At 34.7% G+C, this 21,967-nt stretch overlaps 1 protein-coding gene and 4 non-coding genes across 5 annotated transcripts in view; 4 read left to right on the top strand and 1 right to left on the bottom strand.

The window, feature by feature from the left end:
- Positions 1-18,710, bottom strand: part of LOC121428144 (adhesion G protein-coupled receptor L4-like) — a 45,728-nt gene extending 27,018 nt beyond the window's left edge. The window contains exons 1-3 of the mRNA XM_041624736.1: positions 18,221-18,710; positions 8,148-8,374; positions 89-293 (exon numbers count right to left, since the gene is read on the bottom strand). Coding sequence (XP_041480670.1) covers positions 89-293; positions 8,148-8,374; positions 18,221-18,320 — 532 coding nt within the window. The 5' untranslated portion in view covers positions 18,321-18,710. The remainder of the gene's footprint in view (positions 1-88; positions 294-8,147; positions 8,375-18,220) is intronic.
- Positions 3,229-3,301, top strand: TRNAV-CAC. Its single transcript has one exon. It is a non-coding gene; the product is annotated as a tRNA-Val (tRNA).
- Positions 3,996-4,068, top strand: TRNAV-CAC. Its single transcript has one exon. It is a non-coding gene; the product is annotated as a tRNA-Val (tRNA).
- TRNAV-AAC lies at positions 4,393-4,465 on the top strand. The gene has a single exon. It is a non-coding gene; the product is annotated as a tRNA-Val (tRNA).
- Positions 4,716-4,788, top strand: TRNAV-AAC. The gene has a single exon. It is a non-coding gene; the product is annotated as a tRNA-Val (tRNA).
- Positions 18,711-21,967: the final 3,257 nt, after the last annotated feature.

The raw sequence follows: 21,967 nt of genomic DNA on the forward strand, positions 1-21,967 counted from the left end.
TTTAACTAAAAATGTTCAATGCGCACTGATGAATAGTTTTTTAAAGAAAATCAAGCATGCTAAAAAGTGCGTTTGTCTTTGTTTCTACCTTTACACGATGGTCCAGGAATGCAAGTTTGAAGCTCCGCCGTGGAAGAGAAGTTGGCCCCCTTCCTGATGAGCGAGGCGCAGATGAACCGAGCCCCCTGCCCACATGATGCCCGACGGAGGTCAAGCTTGTACTCGACCACCGGATCAAAGACCAGCGGGATACCAGGATGAAAGGGTTTGAATCGCTGATCGTTATCGAGGACCTGTGTGGAGATATGATGACGGATGTCTGTTATTCCATACCATCTTTTTTGTTCTTAATATAGTTATTGTTTAAGTATACAAACAAAAAACAAGAACATTATACCAAAACAAAAAAGGTATCACAAACCTATAATATTTAGTCGGAACATTAACAGACATTAAATCTTTCGATTTGACATGGTGTACTGACACTCGCTTCTATCAATCAATCAATCAATCAATCAATCAATCAATCAATAAATCAATCAATCAATCATTCGATCAATCATTCAATCAATCAATCAATCAATCAGTCAGTCAGTCAGTCAGTCAATCAATCAATCAATCAATCTATCAATTTATCAATCTATCAATCAGTCAATCAATCAATCAATCAGTCGATGAACCAATCGATTGATCAATCAATCAGTCAATCAGTCGATGAACCAATCGATTGATCAATCAATCAGTCAATCAATGATTATTCTTCTTTTTATATATTTCTACTATTTTTTGTTTCTGTTTCTCTTACTATCTATTTCTATCTATTCATTATTCCATCTGACAAATATGTTATTTTAATTTTCTTTCATCTTTTTTTTTATTTCGAATATGTATATTTTCTATGTGATGGGGTGTGTGGTGTGAGTGTATATATATATATCATATTTTCATTTTGTATTGTCTTTTTCAGTCAGAAATGATGTAAAAACAATTTTGGAATCTTGTGATTAACTGCAGCAGTACATTATTAAAAAGCACTGGTCAAAATAACGAAAGGGTTAGTGAATATGTCCGATAAAAAAAAAATGGTCAGATTCAATCCAGGTTTGGTTGAATTTGACCAATAACTGTGGTCCGACACATATAGGCCTAATATTTACCAACATAGTTTGAACAATCATTATTTTTAATAGTGTAGTTTATGTAAATGTATATTGAGTTTCACATAGGAAATACCTCCTCCCGTACTCTACCGTCTCCCCCCCCTTCCACCCTTCTCTCCCCCTCTCTTACTCTCTCTCTCTCTCCCTCTCTCACACATACTATATCTTCCCCTTAATAACCCACTCTATTTTTCTCCCTAACTATTTCTGTCACACAGTTTAATTCTTCTGAATTTCGAATCAGCCAGTCGATGAGTGACCCGATTTAACTTAAATTCGTTTCAAGTTTGACAGTAAAAAAATCTCACTTCAACATCTCTGCGAGTCCTTTAAGGTCGCCCAAAAGCCAAAATGATCTCTTTGCAGTTTGATTTCGACATCAGATTCACCTAAATACATTACAAAAACAGGCCCCAACTAATATAGAACTGGTTCATGCTCATTATTTATAACAACAAATTTATATTTTTTCGACGAGCAGCGGTGATGGTGCAATATCACGGATTTACTCAATTTATCAAAAACACTGTCTTGTTCTCATCCGGTCTATATTGCATCTTTCGTAAAATAATCCGGACACGAAACTTTTCCCTGTTGATTCAAACTTACGAACAGAATCTACAAAACAGACATATACATGATGAAAACATTTTGTTTCTCTTCGATCGGTACAATGGACCCCCGATTCATATTTCATGTAGTTTCTGATAGATATAAAAATACAGTTTAGTTTGCGGGTGGGTCGACGAAGGAGAGGGGGATCTATATACCACCCCCCTTTACACCGTTTCCTTTGATATTCAAGGGTCGTGGAAAAGTGTACAAAAACATAATGTGATGTATTGCATGATAAACCCCACCCCCCCCCCCCCACTTTCACAACCGTTCAGGGACTGTCTGTAAACTGTTTTCAATGGTTTTTTAGGTCCCATTTTTTTCAGATAAAAAAAGAAATCTACTGTTTGGTGTAGTATGCTATCTGGTTTAACATAATAATCTAGATAACACAATAACATACCACACCCCTGATATTTATAAATGTGCTTAGCTTATAGTTTGATTTTTTTTTTCGATATTTCAAGCGTTTTTGGACCCATACAATCATGTTCAGCAAGTAGCAACTGTACAATGCTATGTTGTTAGTGTGTTTGCCTTGTATTAGTTTATTGTTTTGTTTGTAAAGCTTTCTTTTTGTTAATATTGCTTTTTTTAACAATAACTCTGATCTGTCTTAATAAGTTGTAAATATTTTAATTTTACCTTGATTGAATAGAACATACTAATATACAAAAATTATATACCATACTCTCGACACATGACCTAAGTTTGGAAATTATGGCAAACATTTAAAGCAACGGTATCAATGATGGTTGTGAGCTGGTTTGGTATCTATTTGGTATCTATCATTTTCAAGTTTGTATTAATTCTTACTTATTCAAAAATTTATTCATCGTGAGTTAACTATCAATCTTTCATTTTTCCTAAACATGAATAATAAGTTATCTTACGCATATAGTTTTTTTTCCTCTTTTGCAAAGTAAGTTTAACTCAATACAAAATTTACAAAACTCCGATCATGCTCAACTTTATATAAATCGTCAACAATTATTTCTGCACGTAAGTTTCCGTAGTTTAGCGGTTATCACGTGAGTATTTAACCAGTGAGTCCTCCCATCTCCCTGGTCTGATACTCAAGGTCCCCGGTTCGAACCCGGGCGGAAACGTATTTTTTTCTGCCCTATCTGTTTTTAGAATAAAAATCTCTCCAACTTTTTTCGATAATTCTAACATTGATTCATGCACTTTTTTCCCCTAATTCATGCAATTATTTTTTTTTCAAAATCAGTCTTGAAAATAAGCGCGGTTTGTTACGGCACATTTTGGTAATCTGCAATATATCGAAATCTGCTGTAACAGGGTATTCCGCCTAAGTTTTCTTATCTAAATTTCAAAACGAAAAAAACGCTTTGTATTGTTTCATCCAATTCATTCACTTAATTGCTTCTTAACAAAATAATAATGCTACTTAAAACACAATACAACGGTGGATCTATACATTACCATCCGAGTTTTCGTAGTGTAGTGGTTATCACGTGAGTCTCACACACTCAAGGTCCCCGGTTCGAACCCGGGCGGAAACAATACGATGCTTTTTATGTTTTTCCCCGAAGATTTCAATGAAATAGATGGTAAAATTTTGTTTCTATTTTATTGGTACTACGGAAATTTTTAAATTTTGTAAGTGACTTAGTGAACAAAACGAAGAGAAAGAGGTGCATGTACCTATGTTTTTTTATGAAAATGATTATAACAACAATAACAATTGGAAATATATTAAAACAAATGAACTTGTAAGCAATGCATCTTCTTCTTATCAATGATTTGTATAAGTTCCAATTATTTTTCAATTGAATTCATTTCATTTTTGGTTTATTAGATATAAAACATAATATACAAACGATACAATGCTGCAGTCCGAAGACTAATATTGTGCATGTTAACATTTAACATATGATTGATATTTAAAAAAAATCATCTGGGGCCCGTTGCAGAAAGACTTGCAATCAATCGCAACTCGAAAATCATGTGCAACATGATCTTCAACCAATCAACAGCGCGCATTTGGAACTTACGATTGATTTTTTGACTTGCGTTTAAACGCAACTCTTTCTGCAACGGACCCCTGTATCTGTTCTGAAATCCACAATAGACAAGGAATAAAGTTTTTATTATATATTGAAGAGCAATGAATCTTCTGAGATGAAGAGCAATATAAGCAAAGCAATCTTGCTCCCACGTGTTGTGGATCAGGTACTCATTGATACTCTTATCTGAGTTTTCGTAGTGTAGTGGTTATCACGTGAGTCTCACACACTCAAGGTCCCCGGTTCGAGCCCGGGCGGAAACAATGCTTTTGTTTTTTGTACTTTTTGAAATATACCTACTTTTCAGAAAGATATGTAAAGAATAACAATTTGAAATACATCAAATCAAGCTAAAATAGATAAGAAATGTGTATGACAATGTGCCTTTCAATCTAAATTCTGCATCACTTTTCAACTATTCATTTTTCTTAATTCACCGAAACAAACCGGTTTCCGCTTGTTCATGCACACAACATCGATATTGATTTTTTTTCCCTTCTTTTATTAATGTTTTTTTCTTAATAAATCATTGATAATTATCACGTTGTGCATTTCAAATACATACAGAATTTCATTTTTTCAACCAAGTTTCCGTAGTGTAGCGGTCATCACGTGAGTCTAACACACTCAAGGTCCCCGGTTCGAGCCCGGGCGGAAACAATGCTTTCGTTTTTGGACTTTTTGAAATAAACCTATTTTTTCATAAAGATAAAAGAATTACAATTTGAAATACATCGATCAAAACAAGCTAAAATAAATAAGAATTTGTGTATAACAATGGTCTTTTCATCAAAATTCTGCATCACTTTTCAACTATTCATTTTTCGTAATTCAACGAAACAAACCGCGTTCCGCTTGTTCATGCACACAACATCGGTATTAATTTTTCCCCTTCTTTTTCTTCAACCAAGTTTCCGTAGTGTAGCGGTTATCACGTGAGTCTAACACACTCAAGGTCCCCGGTTCGAGCCCGGGCGGAAACAATTTTTTTTTGGGGGGTTACAACAAATAAGAGTTGATGCTATTCGTCCTTTATACTTTTGTTTTTAATTCATATATTTTATTTCATTGCTGGAGATCATGTTGATAATTAATCTCCTTTCTAAGCGCATTCTCCTCAGTTTTATTCTCCAAATCATCTCCCTTTTCAAAATAATGATTTCAACGTGTCTAACTTTCATTGTATTTTGTACTGAGGGTGTGTTGAGGAACGAACACCGAACTTTAAAGGGGAATCCAGCCTTGGCCATAAACTGTTATGTTGGGAAGGAGAAAAATAAATTAAACAGAATGGTGAAAGTTTGAAAGAAATCGGACAAGCAATGAGAAAGTTATAGCTGCTTTAAAATTGAGATCACTAATACTTGTAGATTTCAAATTGGCAACTGTGTAAGTAAATTATGACAAGGGGCAAGGACAACTTTCCCATAGGCCATGTACTTTATTATCAGGGATTTGTGGTTTTCTCCTAAGTACCCATTCCCCTGGGGCAGTAATCTCAATATAACCCAGGTAGTATATTGTTTAATGTCCTCATGAAAGAAAAATCTAATTTGAAATAAAACTTTTGGGAAAAATGACATTTTAGCCATAATATGTATTGGAGTACATGGAAGAGTAGTCCTTGCCTTACATCACTATGACATCCCATATGCAGCCAATTTGAAGTCTTCATGGGTATAGTGATTACCAATATTAACAACTTTTAAAAATTCATAACTTTCTTGTTGTTTGTCCAATATTGTTCAAACTTTCACCTATCAATTTGTCTGATTTTTCTTTTCCTTATAAAAACAAAATTTTATTTGGGTTGGATTCCCCTTTAGGGAGTCCGGGTAAAGGCTTGTAAGATCTAAGATCACTTATTCTTCAAAGAAACCTGTACTTTGCTTAATCAAATCAACATACACAAGGTGTGAATGGTTGACTATACGTCCTTATACCGAGTACTTAATTACGGGAAATGGACAATGAATTTATTCTTTGCGAGGACAATAGAATGCATACGTCATCAACAAAATAATGGAAGTCGTACCTCTCTGTTAATACCACTGTCCTAAAAGTAAAAGTGAAAAACTGTCAAAATTAATCAAAATCGTAAAACAGGAAATAACTTATCGAATGACAATATGAAGTTGTGTTCACGTGGCGACATTTAAGTTAACCGTGATTAAAACTTATGCAATGAAAATGAGGCACAATGTCAGTCGATATATAGTGCGTGGTTATGAGTATCCTTTTTGAGCATGTTTTAAAATGAAATGAAATGAAATTTTATTGAAATCAAATGAAACAGGGTAAACTGGGATGAAACAACGTAAAATAAACCTCAATGAAATAAAATGTAATATATATATATATATTGGTTTTCTATTGTATCCTCTCTCTGCATTCGTGTATTCAATTTTCATAAATTAAATACGTGTTAAGAATTTGAATGCATGACAATCAGATTCAGAAATAGTACCGGGTTCGAAATACTGTATGAGTGCTTATGTGGAAATCATAAATACAAATGATTTGAAACTATTTGACAAAGTAAACCTACTACTTAGAATTTAAAATGAATTTGAAATTTTAATTTGAATCTATTTGGTTTATTTCTTTATGAATTTTCAACAAACAACATAATATATATATAGGCCTGTATAGAAATCCAAATCATTCATCATTCAATATTTTATAGAAATACAAATTATTAATATTACTAATCCATCAGTGCATTTATGTTTTATATTTGTAAATTATTTATCTGCAGTTTATATGTAAATGTTGTTATTTGTAATTTAAACACACACTTTGTAGCTTAAAATATTTTTAGATTTTGTAGATAAAAATAAAAATTAAACTATGCGTAATTCAATGTTTTTACCGCGAGAAACGTTTTAACAAACATGACTCGAAGAACATGAATCTTGTAAGCTTAGCTTTTATACTTTAACGTCCCCGTGGGAACATTGCTATTTGTTTTTCATATTTTTACAACGATGTTAGAAAAATGAGGGGCGAAAATAGTAGATGGGGAAATCCGCTGGGGGACACCTGTTGTGTCTAGTCCAAGAGAGGATTTAGAAATTGAAAAGGTGTATTCTGAATCATAAACTGGCTTTACTCGTCATGACCTGACCGAATTTAGTACATCATATCGTCTATAAATACAACTATTTCATATCTTGCATTTTTATGAAAACCGATTAATTGTTATTATTGTGTAGGTCAATGATGATAATTGGCATCGTCTGGTTATAAACTGTACTTGGTGAATAAAAGTCATTACACCACATGGACATTCATTCTTTCCGTTACTTCGCTGAAATTGAACGCTTTTCATTTTTTTTGTAATCATGGTAAAGAAGCCATTTTATGAATGAAATATGAAAAAGCAAAAACATGATAATGGAATTAAAATGCAAAATTACAAGCATCTGCGATGAGCTTGTTTAATTGGAAGAAATATTGATGCTTACCTCACGATATATGTATTTAATTTATCTAAAAATACTGCTCATAATGGAAATTTGTTGCACATGTTTGATTTGTATTCAACAGACAGAAAGTACAAAATGTGGTAACCTTAGGGGCTGATTATTAATCAAGAAACAAATCTCCATTTCCCGAAATAGACCAAACATGATTAGATGATGCCGTTGTAACAAGTCAGGCCTATTGAATTCTTATTTGACTTCCATCCCCTTCAACATTAAAGGTTGTATCTTCAGTATCATATACTTTTGAAATGATAATAGGTCTACATAATATTGTAAATACAACCATTGATGTACACTGTTTATACTTGAAAAAAAAATGTTACAACCGCACCCATGTCAAACTCAGCATTGCGAAGTACCCGCTCATAATTTCGTAATAGCACAATTATGTAATCATTAATCATTAACGAGATAAATGATGGGGTGGATGTGGTGACAATTGTGGCGATGATGATGATGATGGTGGTGATGATGGTGATGATTACGATGATGGTGATGATGTTGATGGTGGTGGTGATGGTGACGATTACGATGATGGTGATGATGTTGATGATGATGATGATGACGATTATGATGATGATGATGGTGATGATGATGATGGTGACGATTTTGATGGTGATGATGGTGATGTTGATGATGATGATGTTGATGATGAAAGTTATGATGATGATATTGATAACAGGGACGATATATACTAATGATGACGATGATGCCGGTGTTTATGATGATGATGGGGTTGGTGTTGCCGATTAAAACTTTCAATGATAGGACATCAACCCGACACACAAACAATGGTGTAATAATAAATAAATAAATTAATTAATAAATAAACCTATGCAATATGAATTCCTTACCTGTCCCTGGTATGATATTTGTGTTCCATTCGTCTCTGGTACACTACTGCCCCACATTGAAAGTTTCCACTGTATATCCGTGACGTTTTCAATAGCTGGTGTATGATTGGATGAAAGTTTGCTGACGTCATAAGAAATCGAAACGTTCAATTCAAGCGGGTTTAATAGACCGAGGACAACCACCGTTGTAGGAAGTATAGTGATGTTAAGACTCTGTAGGGTAAAACCTAGGTGTATGAATTTAAAAAAATGTTAGACATGAGAAGAGACTTCTGACGATTATATAATCTGAGGATCGAGGGTATGTTAATACAATATTTCTTTTACAAGGGAGAGAAGATTTAATACCAAGCACCAAGGCCGAGAACGATCGGTCTAATTCCTATTAATGTCCTGTAAATTTCAAGTGTATGCATCATAGGGTGAAAACTTCAAAGGTATACTTTGTAATTCGTTTCATGCCCCCTTCGAAATCGAACCAATGTTAAATTGGATTTCTAAATTTGAGAGAAAGTTTACAATATAGCAGTACTGTGCTTAAATCTGACATACAACTCTATTTTTCCAGGAAAAAAAATCACAGAAAAAGCACAATATGACAAATAATGGAATCAACGACTTACAACCACGACCAAAATATGATTGAGCAGTTGTATAGCCGTTTCTGATCAATAAATATTTTCACTGTTTTTTTTTCTTGGAGTCTATACTACATAATAATTGCCCATATTTTATGTCGTTCGTATATTTCAAGCCCTTATGATGTTAATAGTGTTTCTATAATTAATCTTCTTAACGTGACAACACATGGTGTCCCGCTTAGATGTAGCATAAAACCTTTCGAGCTCGGATCCCTTTTCATACTTTGGAGGCAGCAAGTGGCCTTAATTGTCTTTATTCTCACAGCATTGAAACAATTAGTACATTAGACTAGATATGCTAGATGAAATATATAGAGAAACGCAATATCGTTGAAATTAGATTCTTGAAAAGAGAAGACCAGCTCAATATCATCCTGACAAATTAACGACGAGAATGCATACAGATGGTCAATGCCAGGAGATAGATAGATAGGTAGGTAGGTATGTAGGTAGGAAGGTAGGTTGATAGATAGATAGATAGATATATAGATAGATAGATAGATAGGTAGGTAGATAGATAATTAGCAAGATCGAGAGAAAAATAAAATGGTGGCAAACAAATTAAGTGGTAGAGAAAGATGATCGATACCAATATGTTGCCAACAGTAGCGTAACAACGGGGTCACTTGGGGGGACACGGGGGCACGTGCCCCCCCAAAAAAATGAATAAAATAAACAAATTAAAACAAATAAAAATATCGGCTGACCCCCCCCCAAAAAAAAAAAAAAAAAAAAGGGGGAAAGGAGAGAAAGAGGGAGCAAGAAAGAGAAACGCAGTGGGGAAAGAAATAATATTTTAATATGCTATATATATATTACATCATATTACATCATATTACATAAGATTTTTTCATAACTATGATGGTAATTCAACAAATACCCCCCAACTTGGCCAAAGTTCATTGACCTTAAATGACCTTTGATCTTGGTCATGTGACCTGAAACTCGGACGGGATGCTCAAAGATACTGGATTACTCTTATGGCCAAGGTTCATTAATCAGATCCATAAACTATCAAAGTTATGATGGTAATTCAACAGATACCCCATTATGGCCAAAGTTCATTGACCTTTGACGTTGGTCATATGACCTGAAATTCGCACAGGATGTTTAGTGATACTTGATTACCTTAATGTCCAAGTTTTATGAACTAGACCAATAAACTTTCAAAGTTATGATGGCAATTCAACAAATACCCCCCATTTTGGCCAAAGTTCATTGAACTTAAATGACCTCTGACCCTAATCATGTGATTTGAAACTTGCACAGGATGTTTAGTGATACTTGATTAACTTTATGTTTAAGTTTCATGAAATAAGTTTATATATTTTCTGAGTTATGATGACATTTCAAAATCTTAACGTTATTTATTATTTTGATGTTGATTCCCCCAACATGGTCTAAATTCATTGACCCTAAATTACCTTTGACCTTGGTCATGTGATCTTAAACTCAAGTAGAATATTTAGTAATATTCGATTAACTTTATGGCCAAGTTTCATGAACTTGGTCCATACACTTTCTTAGCTATGCTGTCATTTCAAAAACTTAACCTTAGGTAAAATTTGATGTTGACGCCGCCGCCGTCGGAAAAGCGGCGCCTATCTCTGTTATGCAGGTGAGACAATAAAAAACGAAGGTTTGGAAAATCAAAGCAATACACTAGAATAAATAAAACAATAAGATACTTAGGAAATTAATTATTTTTTGGGCAATTTTTAAAAAGATTTTTGTTAGAAATGTATATTTTACATGTTCACCAAAATTAGCATTCTACTAGCTATACAAAGTGGGTTAAAGGCAAAAAATACACACACAAAAAAATTAGGACAAATTTCATACTTTTATTTGCATAATCAATTGATAAAAAATATAAGCAATTATTTTTTTGAAAATTTTGCTACAGAGGCTTGTAGTTTACATCCGGCTCTATGTGCGTGCTATTTTTCGTGGCGATCTCTCAATCAACGGCCGAGATCCCCCCCCCCCGCATAATTATGTTGGTTTGAAAAAGCCCATTTAAGATAGGGTTAAAATTGTTCATTATTCTATTAGCAGATTAGGACAATATACTTGACTTTTGAGCGCGCTTTGCGAGCCTGCTATATATGACTCAAAATTTCTGCTGGAGCCCCCCCCCCCCATGCCGTGACCCACGGTACGCCACTGGTTGCCGATTTATAAGATGAGTTAAGTGGATTGAGCAGTTAAGAGAAGTGTTAGAAAGTACTGTACAAGGAAGCTTGATTCTGATTGATTGCCCTCAGACACTTTCAGTATCTAGTTATGAACCATACCGTGGGTCATCATGGTTGTTTCACATTCTGAAAGATACATTATTAAAGGAAAAACACCAGGAAAATGTTGATCTGGTTGGAAAGAGAAAAATCAAACTTGCATGATGCTGAAAATTTCATGAAAATCGGTTGACAGATAAAACAATTATGAAACGAGAATCTTTTTATACAAAACATAAGCACCAATTTATCGCAGAAATAATTGTTAAGTCATCCAAATACTTTTACATTATCATGATTATTACATAACTAATTTTAACTTATGTAGAGCCATCTAAACCTGGAATTCGTAAATGATCGATACATTTTACAATATTAATTTCTAATGAAGCAGAATTGATTTCTCTCATTAATCCACGTGATATCTACTCTAGTCATTAACTCCCTAGACAGAGAGTGTACAAAAACACATCATAATATTCCTTATTTTGCGACATGAAAATATCAATATTATTGTTGATATTACTTTATTGTTTCATGTAGAAACGGATGTTAAAGATGTTTTCTGACAACACAATCGCTCGGGTTCTGTCCTTATATTCTTGCAAGATTATGATAGAAATTATTAAGTAGTTCCGTATGAATTTAGTCTTACTGACCAAGAAAAAACATACTGTAAAAATAAAGTGTATAAGTTGTCCTGTACTTATGTTGTTAAAAAGTAAGTGTATAAGGGTCAACTATAGGACAAAAGATAATATGCTTGTATTCATGTATCTTATTCATATCAGCTATATAAAACTCGAAAGTACATTAATTTTTCAACAGCAAAATGAGTCCTTCATCTTTATGTTTGGAGTAAATAAAGTATATGATCACTTTGATCATATAATTGTGAGATTAGATGGTCAGACCCCGTGGATGCAAGATCTTTTTTTTTCAAAATTAATTACAGGACTAGATGAAAATAACCAGCTTTTACAGCAATTAATGAAATAATCATATGGGTCCAACTCTTCTCAAAATTTGGGATGATCAATCATTGTACGTGGTATCATGAGTCATAGTCAGATTTGCGAAGCATTATTATGCTATTGCGCAGAACAAATATAATTCTCGTAGTGCACATTATTCTACAATACCAGATAAAGTGTGACCACCCTGACCATGACGGCTCCATAACCAAGAAATTTTACCCCGACAACTAACCATGCTAACGGAGACATTTCAAGAACAATTTCGAGCATTTTGCCTCTATTTTACATAAACGGGTACAAATTGACCTTGAAATATTTTGTGCATTTCAAGTAGACATATGAACACCAAATTGTTTTGCAATTTCAAGTACACTTTTACAAAGTAAAAACATAAAATTGCAATCCACAAAGAGTTAACCCCCCATACACAAATTTCAAGTTTATTTCTATCTTAATACAAATTTCAACAATATCGTGTCCAAGTTTAAATAATTTCATGAAAAAATTTGATTAATATGCAATTTTTTTAAAGATCCAGAACTGAATTTCAAATGACCACTTTTTCACGCAACACTTTGAAAAGATAATGGTCACGCCTTTGAGTATAAAATGTCAAAATCGAGGTTTTAGGCCCTTGTCCCACTGGCGAAAGTAACTCCAGACTGTTCTTCTCTAGGAAGAACCGAGCCATTATATCATTTAGCGCTGAATATAGTGATCAATCCGTATATATTTATGTGCATGTTTATATATTCATATTTAATCTATTATCTTGTGAAATGTATTTCATTGTGATTTTTATACGGTAAATAAAACCAAACCAAGACAGATCATACTACGTCATTTCAAAATAATGACAAACTTTCGATCGGTTTGGAGTCGGTTGCGTTGGTGTGACTGTGCGTGACAACACGAATCCCATTGGCCAACTTGTCTCGCCATCACATAAATCTCACATTCACCTATATGCCTCAGTCAGACCGACTCCTTTATACCGATCAATGCTATTACGTTATTACCAGCAGTGACACTATCGGGTGATATGGAATCGGTATTGTTGGTATGACTGTCTCATTAAGGAACGGCGGGTGTAGTTTACTTTAGCCATGGATCCTATTAGAACATGCTTTAGAACAATGACTCCGATAGGTGGATTTCATGCAGTAGAAAGGAAATATTGAAAAGGGTATATTGGATTCTGATATCATTATCCACACCGGAAAACATCCCTCTCAATACAATCATGGCATCATCTTGAAAAGCAAAAGGAAGCACTTTAAGGGAGAGAAAAACAATACGCTATACTTCCCTTCCTCATGTTCCTATTGTCTTGTTCATTAAACATTCAATTACAGCGTTTGGAAAAGCTTCACAGCAAACTTTCCGATTGAAAGCCTGTATAATTATCAATTGAAGCCAACGAAACCGCCTCGAGACGGATCAAAGCTATTACCTGATTCCATTGCATTATCGATTAATTTGGAGTTGGTGTCATTGCTGTGACCATGTTGTTTGGAACATTAAACTTAAACATAGAGGCCGTTCTCATTACCCTTTCTAAAACTAGTTTACTGGAAACCGATTCAGGAAACCACTTTGGAAGATCGCTTTGCTAGCGTTCTCACTTGATCAAACCGACTTCCATGCTCACACAATCTCACAAAAGTGATAAATATATTTATATACGGGTGACAATCCACAAGAAATTAATTGGTTTTGAACATTCTTGGTGCATATATCATAAACGGGCTCATAATTTCCCTGTTAAAAAGTGAAAAACGCCATCGCAGGCCCTTTGAATATTTGATCTCATTAGGTAACTAGACATCTTGATATGTTTTATCAGTCATCTTATTCTCTTTATTCGGGTTTTTTTTTTGCTTATTCATCCCTTCTCCGTATCTAGAACCCCCTAATATATACAGAATTTTATAAACAAGTCATAGTAATAAAACTTGACCAATATAATTTTGTTTATCGTAAAACCACTGCGGGGCGGCATATCGCCTCGACTATCTCGCGCTTTCAAATCAAAATCATTCACAAAGCAATACGTGTATAGGTATGATAGATTAAAGGAATTAAAGTGATATATATCTGTTTATGGTTGACAAATCGGAATAAGAGTGAGCTCAACAGCATTGCCAGTAAGGGAATTAGGAGAGTGTTTGTGAAAGAACTTGTCCGATATTTCATCCGACAGTTACCATAGTAACAGTGCTTCTCAGCCGATCAAAAGCAAGGAAAGTTGTCAGACATGACAACTTGTCATACAACAAAATGTTGAAGAAGCCAACAGGAAGCGGAAGACTATCTGTCAAAATAATATGTTGTTTCTCGTTAAAGGTTTATTGGTAACAGTAGAGCCCTCTCAATTACCTTATAAGCTGCACTCATAGAACAGTTGTGTAGAAATTGACAGGTTGTTTAATAGTTACTTTAACTTGCTTAACATGTCAATTTATATATAGATTATGATATACCATAACTTTTTTTCCTATCAGAAAAATGCTTTTATACGTCTCAAATGGTCAAGGATAAGAGTTCGATTGATGTGTGAAATTAGTATGAATCAAACAAATTAAAATCCAATGGAACAAAAAAAACCTGATATTGTTATTGATTAAACTATGTTAATGTAATTTTGGTTTTGTCCCTAATATCAGGCGTTTTAATCATTTCTAGCAAAGACTTTTTTAACCAGCAGTTAGCAGTTGAAAGGTTAATATTCCAATAAAAAAGCCATCCATTTTCTTTCTGATTCGTGACAAAGCAGCGATGTTCGAATGGCAGTTTACCAGGGGCCTGAGGAAGATGTTTGAAGAGGGGGTGCTGGTTTTAAAAATATGACGAGAAAAAACAACAACAGATTTTCATTCCAAAATGAAGGTGATTTGGGTCAAATCTGTATATGTTACCATATCAACCTGATATCCAGGGGTGGTTTTATGGTGTATACCATACGCAGCCAACCCAGAAAAAAAATTGGAGCTGGAGTGTTTCATCACCTCCAGAACCACCGCTTACCCATGTTACCAGGGCGAGAAAGCAGACTACATTAAATCAATTAGGTATAATTCATAAAAGCTGAAGGACATATGATTCCAATCAGCCCATCATATCGCTCAAGTACTTCCCTGAACATGCTGAAGTGAAGTAAATGTTGATTTTTTTCTTAAAGAAACACCAACAAAATGTTTCAACGTGGAAGTGCTATGAAAACACTACTTCAGTGCCTCAACCCAGCATGGTGCAAACTTTCATTTGTATGTAAAGTAGTTTGCATGATAATTATCTTCCGTGGTAAGGGATGCCCCTCACATAAAGTTTTTTTTGGGGGGTCCCCTTTTATTCATTGAAAGGGTCAGTCTGTTTCAAATTTTCTCGGACAGATAGCATATGCACAACGATTGAGATGATGAAGTTGAATTTAAACATGACGAAGGAAAGCTATTCTGTCGTAAAATCATGCCTGAATATATTATAAATCATGTGTGTGTTCTCAGCATGACGAAAATTCGATCAAGGCGATGCTTTTCCTCTTTAAAGATAAAACAATAAGAAATCTTGGAAAGTGATTATTTCTTACTTTTTTCTCCTTCATCATGATTATCATCTTCGTCTCCACCTCCTCCTTCTTCTTCTTCATCATTGTCTTCCTGCTCTTCTTCTTCTTCTTCTTTCTCCTTCTTTTTTCTCCTCTTCATCTTCCTCCTCTTTTCCATGTTTTCCTCCCTTCATTGCCCTTATAACTTCTTCTCTTTGCTTTTTCCTTTTGCTTGTTATTTCATTTTGTTGGTGCTGCTTTTCTTCTTATATTTCTATCTTTCATTAATTTTTTTCTTATTCTTCTTCTTTTTTTCGTCTTCTTCTCTTTTCTTTTCTCCCGCTTCTCCTCCCTCTCCTCGCCCTATGTCTTCATCATAGCATCAGGTCGTCGTGTTGCACGATACAGTCGATATGGTCGAGAAGTCAATGTTACATTCCTCATAGTGAATATCACGGAAAAAACCTTGGGCGTCGTTACAGAGAAAATAATGTTTATGACATTGACTTTCACAATTGACATTGTGGTTCAAAATACATAAACAAACTTAACACTGTGTTTATAGTGTCAACTTTGCTTTATTTCAAGCTAAATATTCGACCTGCTTGCTGGCTCTATATGCAAAGACATAGTAGGTTGAAATTTGACGAAGTTTGATGCTGCCTTTAAAAAAACTGTCAAGTTTATTTCCAAGCTATACATTGTACATTTGAACGGTATTGATGTGTCTTGATAGTACTGTGCAGTGTCATTCTCATTGGTTTTTTTTTTATAGATATTAATATTTAGATACGAAGCATTGTATATTATACACAACATAACTGCTGCTTTAAATAGGGAAGAATAAAAGTTGATCCATCTCAGCAATTATCCTGATAATGATTTGTATAAGTTTTTCAATATAAGGAAAAAGCTACACAACAATAATTCTGTTCATCTGGTTACATTTTGCGTTTAAGATCAAGTACAATGGGCATATTCATATCAATCTCACTTTGGAACCACCTTATATCTTACAAAATTAGCAGAGAGATATAATAATCAATATAATGGTGGCTAAACTTATACTATATTGATTAATAACAATTATGTTTTCAGGAGATTCTTCTGTACTGATATTACTAATAAAGATTTTATGCCTATTGTAATTGCTCATTTTTTAATACAATTTTTACTGATTTGAATTTGCATTCACAACAGCTGGATTTATATAGCACTCCTTGCCTGCTGAGGATACAAAGCGCTTGCTAGTTTATATAAGCTGAATTAATATTGGAAATATATCAAATAAAAATAAATCTAAATCTAACTTGTTCGACTTGACTGTCTGGGTATCTTGTAATTGGATGAGACTTTGAGTTCAATTTGACACCCATAACCAGTCTGTCAGTGGTAGTATAATAACACGGATCTTGTTACTTTAACTTAACCACATTAACTAATTTCCTTGTTAATTGAAGAGCGATCAGGAGTTGTATAGATACCGCGAAGAATCGGCCTCAGTGCGGGAAGAATGTCTTTTACAAGTTTAGATAATTTGGTTATGCTATCAGAAAGCATCGCATGACTATGTGGGCATCAAACACCCAGAAGAGCGATATCTTTACATCACATCCGAAGGACATAATGATAATAATAATGATAATGATGATGATCTGGATCATGACCTGCATAGTTTGATGTACAAACGCCTGGTGTGGCTAATAATAATAATAATAATAATAGTAATAATAATAATAATTATCATAACAACAACATTAATTTATGAAACGCTTATATACTATTACCCGAGATTTAATAAACGCGGCTCCAATATGGTAAGGTGTTAGTGCATTGGATGAACCCCTACCTACCATAGGTGCCAATTCAATACACCTGGGTGAGAAGCATCTATTAAAATGTATTATCGGGTTACAAGCGCATTCACTCGAAGCATTCAAGACTGCAGGCCCACTTAGATTTTAAGAAAAATTCGTTTATAAAAAAACTAAAAGCGCACTTTCAGGTAATGTCCGATAACCAATGATCGTCTGCCGCTTGTTGGGGGTATAACTTATCACTTTATTTTGTTTTTACTTTCCATTTTCTATATTATTTTTTGCATTTTTGCTACTTTTTAGCGCTTTGTGTTTATTGAATAAAGTAAAAGTAAGGGTGCCATTTTTATTATTATTACTATCATTATCAACGATGAACTATGTAAATACATCTGTCACATCGACAGGAGATTTTTTTATTATTAGCAATACAGCTACACTGTAAAAACTGCGGTGTTAAAACTGACACCAATTGGTGTTAATAGAGGACCACACCCTGAGGTGTTAAAATTACACCCTAGAGATTAAACGTAACACCAAAGAGTGTAAATGTAACAACAAAAGGTGTTGTAATAACACATATGGGTGTAAAACTAACACCACCAATTTAACACCGTTGTAAGATAACTGGTGTGGTCCTCTATGTACACCGGTTAACACCACAGGTTTTGCTGTGTAGCAATACAACTATGCATTCATTTTGAACAGAGAATACGAAGTCGTCAAATTATACATGTAGTATTATATGGTTTAATCGCAGAACAGATTAGACTACCTAAAATATATAGTTTTTTTAAAGTAATGTAAGATAATTTATTAAAAGAAACATGTGAAAATATAGCAATGATATTTACCATTCTCCATCTGTATCTCCTCACTGGTTGTCATGGAAACACTGCACACTGCAGCCAAGATGATGACGTATATATTTCTATCCATCATGTTTAAATTCATATCTCGTTGCAAAATTTAAGTAAGTTATATCATCTTAAAGAATCTTCCACTAAGCGGGATGGTATTCCAAAAATGGCTTTCCTACCATGCCTACACAGTACTGAGTTTCAGTTGGAAATTCACTAGGCCTATCATCAACGAACGTGGAATGGTTTGTGAAGGTTTCTTTCAGCAGAGGAGCACGAGGGATAATTCGTCTCAACACCGTGGAATTTATCAAGATTAACTTCAATCGATGAGATTTGCAGTAGCAGACGATATAGAGTCCGAAGATCCAATACTACCTCTGCTTGGCGCGCTGATCACTTAAAATCAGGAAACTTGGCTGACGGGCGCGCCCGTTTTGCGGCGATTCACGGGGTTTAGCCGCAGCGCACTCGGCTCAAATCTGAGCTTGTGATTTAGCAAGGAATTTTACACAGAAGCTATTAGAACTCATCCGGTATCCCTGGTTCTCATGACCTGACGAAACTCGGCTTTTAGGATGGACTTCACACTGACAATACTCACGGTCATGATCGTACATCGTGCCTTAATCGCTTGACAGCAACTGATTAGTCAAACCCCATATATTGTCAGAGTTCATTAGGGTGGGACGCTTGTTTGATGGACGATTTTCAATACAGAATCCTGAACTTTAAATTCCGAGAAATGGAAAGTTAATATTGAATCGTGCCTTGTTTATGGAATCCTAATGCTGAAAACATTACTAGATAAATGACCAAGATCGAGGCAATCCACCATACAGGCTCAATAAACCCGGTCTAAAGATTTTGTAATAGAGAGAGATGCTGACCAGAGACATTATGAAAGTCAGATGTTCAAAGCCCGACCAAATCCCTGGCATACTCTCTTATGCAGCTTTCAGAATGGCGACATAGTGGATTTTGTCGACTCAGAGGTGCATAACGCCTATATACCCGACCCCCCCCCAAAAAAAAAAAAAACAGCCCCTCACGCACAAACACACATCCCATCCACCTCTGGTGATCAGGGCGTATAGAAACCTATTATGTGTTATTTTTGTTTTAATTCTACTTTTGACATGTTTGAAGGAACTACTCAATCTAACAAAATTCTTCCCCTGCTTCACTCAAACAAGATCTTAAGGTGTCAATACGAATAGGCAAATAACTGTTTCTAGATCTACACTGAATTGAAAATACAAATATGTGATTTTCTACTGTATCTTGATATCAGAGGTGTTGTGTGTTATTTGTGATGTAGTTCTGGGCCAAGGCATGACCTGATAGGGTTAATAATTCCTATTGATGATAATGATACGATGAATAATAGGAGCGTATTTCTATATAAATGTCCTTAAAGGTCAAGTCCACCTCAGAAAAATGTTGATTTGAATCAATCAGATAAAATTTCATCCAAATCGGATGTAAAATAAGAAAGCTATGACATTTCAAAGTTTCGCTTATTTTTAACAAAATAGTTATATGAACGAGCCAGTTACATCCAAATGAGAGAGTCGATAATGCCACTCACTCACTAATTCTTTTGTTTTTTATTGTTTCAATCATACAATATTTCAATTTTTACGAATTTGATGATTAGGGCCTCCTTGCCCAAAGCACAAAATTCCACGTGTTCAGGGAAGAATGAAACTTCATTTCACATGACAATGACGAGAAAATCAAAATATTTCAAAAAACAAAAGAAATAGTGAGTGAGTGATGTCATCAGTTCCCTCATTCATACCGACCGAGATGTGCATATAACTGTTTTGTGAAATTAAGCGAAACTTTAAAATGTCATAACTTTCTTAATTTACATCTAATTTTGATGAAATTTTCAGTGTTATGCTTGTTGAATTTTCATCTTTTTATTCAAATTAAGTTTTTGTTGGGGTGGACTTGTCCTTTAATAATACAGTTGTGAAGTTCATGATACCTACCAATAATAACCTACTATAGGGCTACAATTCATTTTGATAATCAATTGGATGAATACTGTCCGTCAAGGGGTGTTATCCGGCCACACAAGATAAGCCATGATGTTAAAAATTTGATTCCCTTTCTTCCTCCTTTTTCTAGCCAAAATGACAATTATGACATTGCTTTGACCGGGGTAAAATATAAAGCGCTTTGGGAAGTCGTTTGCTGTATTAGCTATAAAAGCGGAATATTCTCTTTTTTCCCCAAAACATACAAAATTATAATCAATCAAGAAATCATTTCAAACGGATTTTTAGAATTCTATGATCTTTCCAGCATGACCAATGGATGAGCACTGAAAGATCTGTATTGTTTGTTGCTTTTGCTTTGATCATTTACTTTCATCAAGTTCGAGGACACTCTGACCCAGGGCAACATCCCTCCTTCAGATCCCGGGGGGGGGGGGGGCACTTCCATTCACGAGTGGATACCATGCGCGACCATGGGGTCTCGAAAAGCACCCTAAACACGTAATTTCCATATTCTGAAAATGCACCCCTTAACAAGTATTGGCGTGTAAAACCCTACCCTTAACAAGTATTGGAAACAAAACGATACTCTTGGCAAATATTCCCTGAAATGAACCCCTAAACAAGTACAGGAATGTTTTATTGTACGGGTCCTTTTAATTGGTCGTCGGCTTTACCTTATTTGGTTTAGTACGACCCCACCTTCTACACCTCGCGCAAATCGGACTCTAAACACGAAGTGTAGGGGCAAAAGGGACATCCTTTATAAAACATTTTAATTTTGTTTTATCATTCCCGCAAATTCGACCCTAAACACGTAAATTTCCTAGCGAAATAGATACCCTTTTTCATTATTTTTGTGTTTTTGACACCCTTATCACGTTACGTACGTAACGTGACCTATCGTGAAAAAGACATCCTTTTTACGTGTTTTTTTTGGTCGCGCATGGTATCCACTCGTCAATGTAAGTGCCCCCCGGCTTCAGATGCCATCCGGTGTCCATACCAAAATATGAGGATTAATTTTCGGATATTCGCCTATTGTTTTTCTGACATTCAAGCAGTCAAAAGTTTCACAAGATCCACGTCATAGGAAGGATGTAAATATCGAATTATAATTGCGGAGTGAAATCAGAGCATTATGAGAAACAGTAATCTTTTATTTGCAAATTTTTGGTTTCGCGCTGATTTTTCAACTATTGTTTTCCAACGAAGCGGTAATGATTCATATGTTTATTATATCTAAGGATGATGGATGTACGATTGATATCAAGTAAGTAATATATATTGACCGCTACTTATAGGCTGAATGCAAAATTATTAAATCTTTTCGCACTTTGGACATTCTGACGAACAGGCTGAGATAACTAAATACGTCAGGGGTGAAGTTTCTCATACGATTGATTTACCGAGCCAAAAACAAATATTACAACTTTCTGACAAAAATCAAGCAGAAGCTATGTCCAAAAGGGAAGGTTTGAATAATTTTGCATGCAACTGTAAATCAATTAAAATTTAACTATACATGTTCGAGTCAATATTTTTCATTGAGCCTTCCTTCACATCGACATCACCAGTATATCATCATCATTATCGCCAGCATCATCGTCATCACCATCATCATGATCGTCGTTATTATCGCCATCATTTTCATCATCATCATCATCGCCATCATCATCATCATCTTTATCATCATCGTCATCATCAACAGCACAAACACCACCACCACCAT

The sequence above is a fragment of the Lytechinus variegatus genome, chromosome 14 (assembly GCF_018143015.1).
Source record: "Lytechinus variegatus isolate NC3 chromosome 14, Lvar_3.0, whole genome shotgun sequence".
Classification (NCBI taxonomy): domain Eukaryota; kingdom Metazoa; phylum Echinodermata; class Echinoidea; order Temnopleuroida; family Toxopneustidae; genus Lytechinus; species Lytechinus variegatus.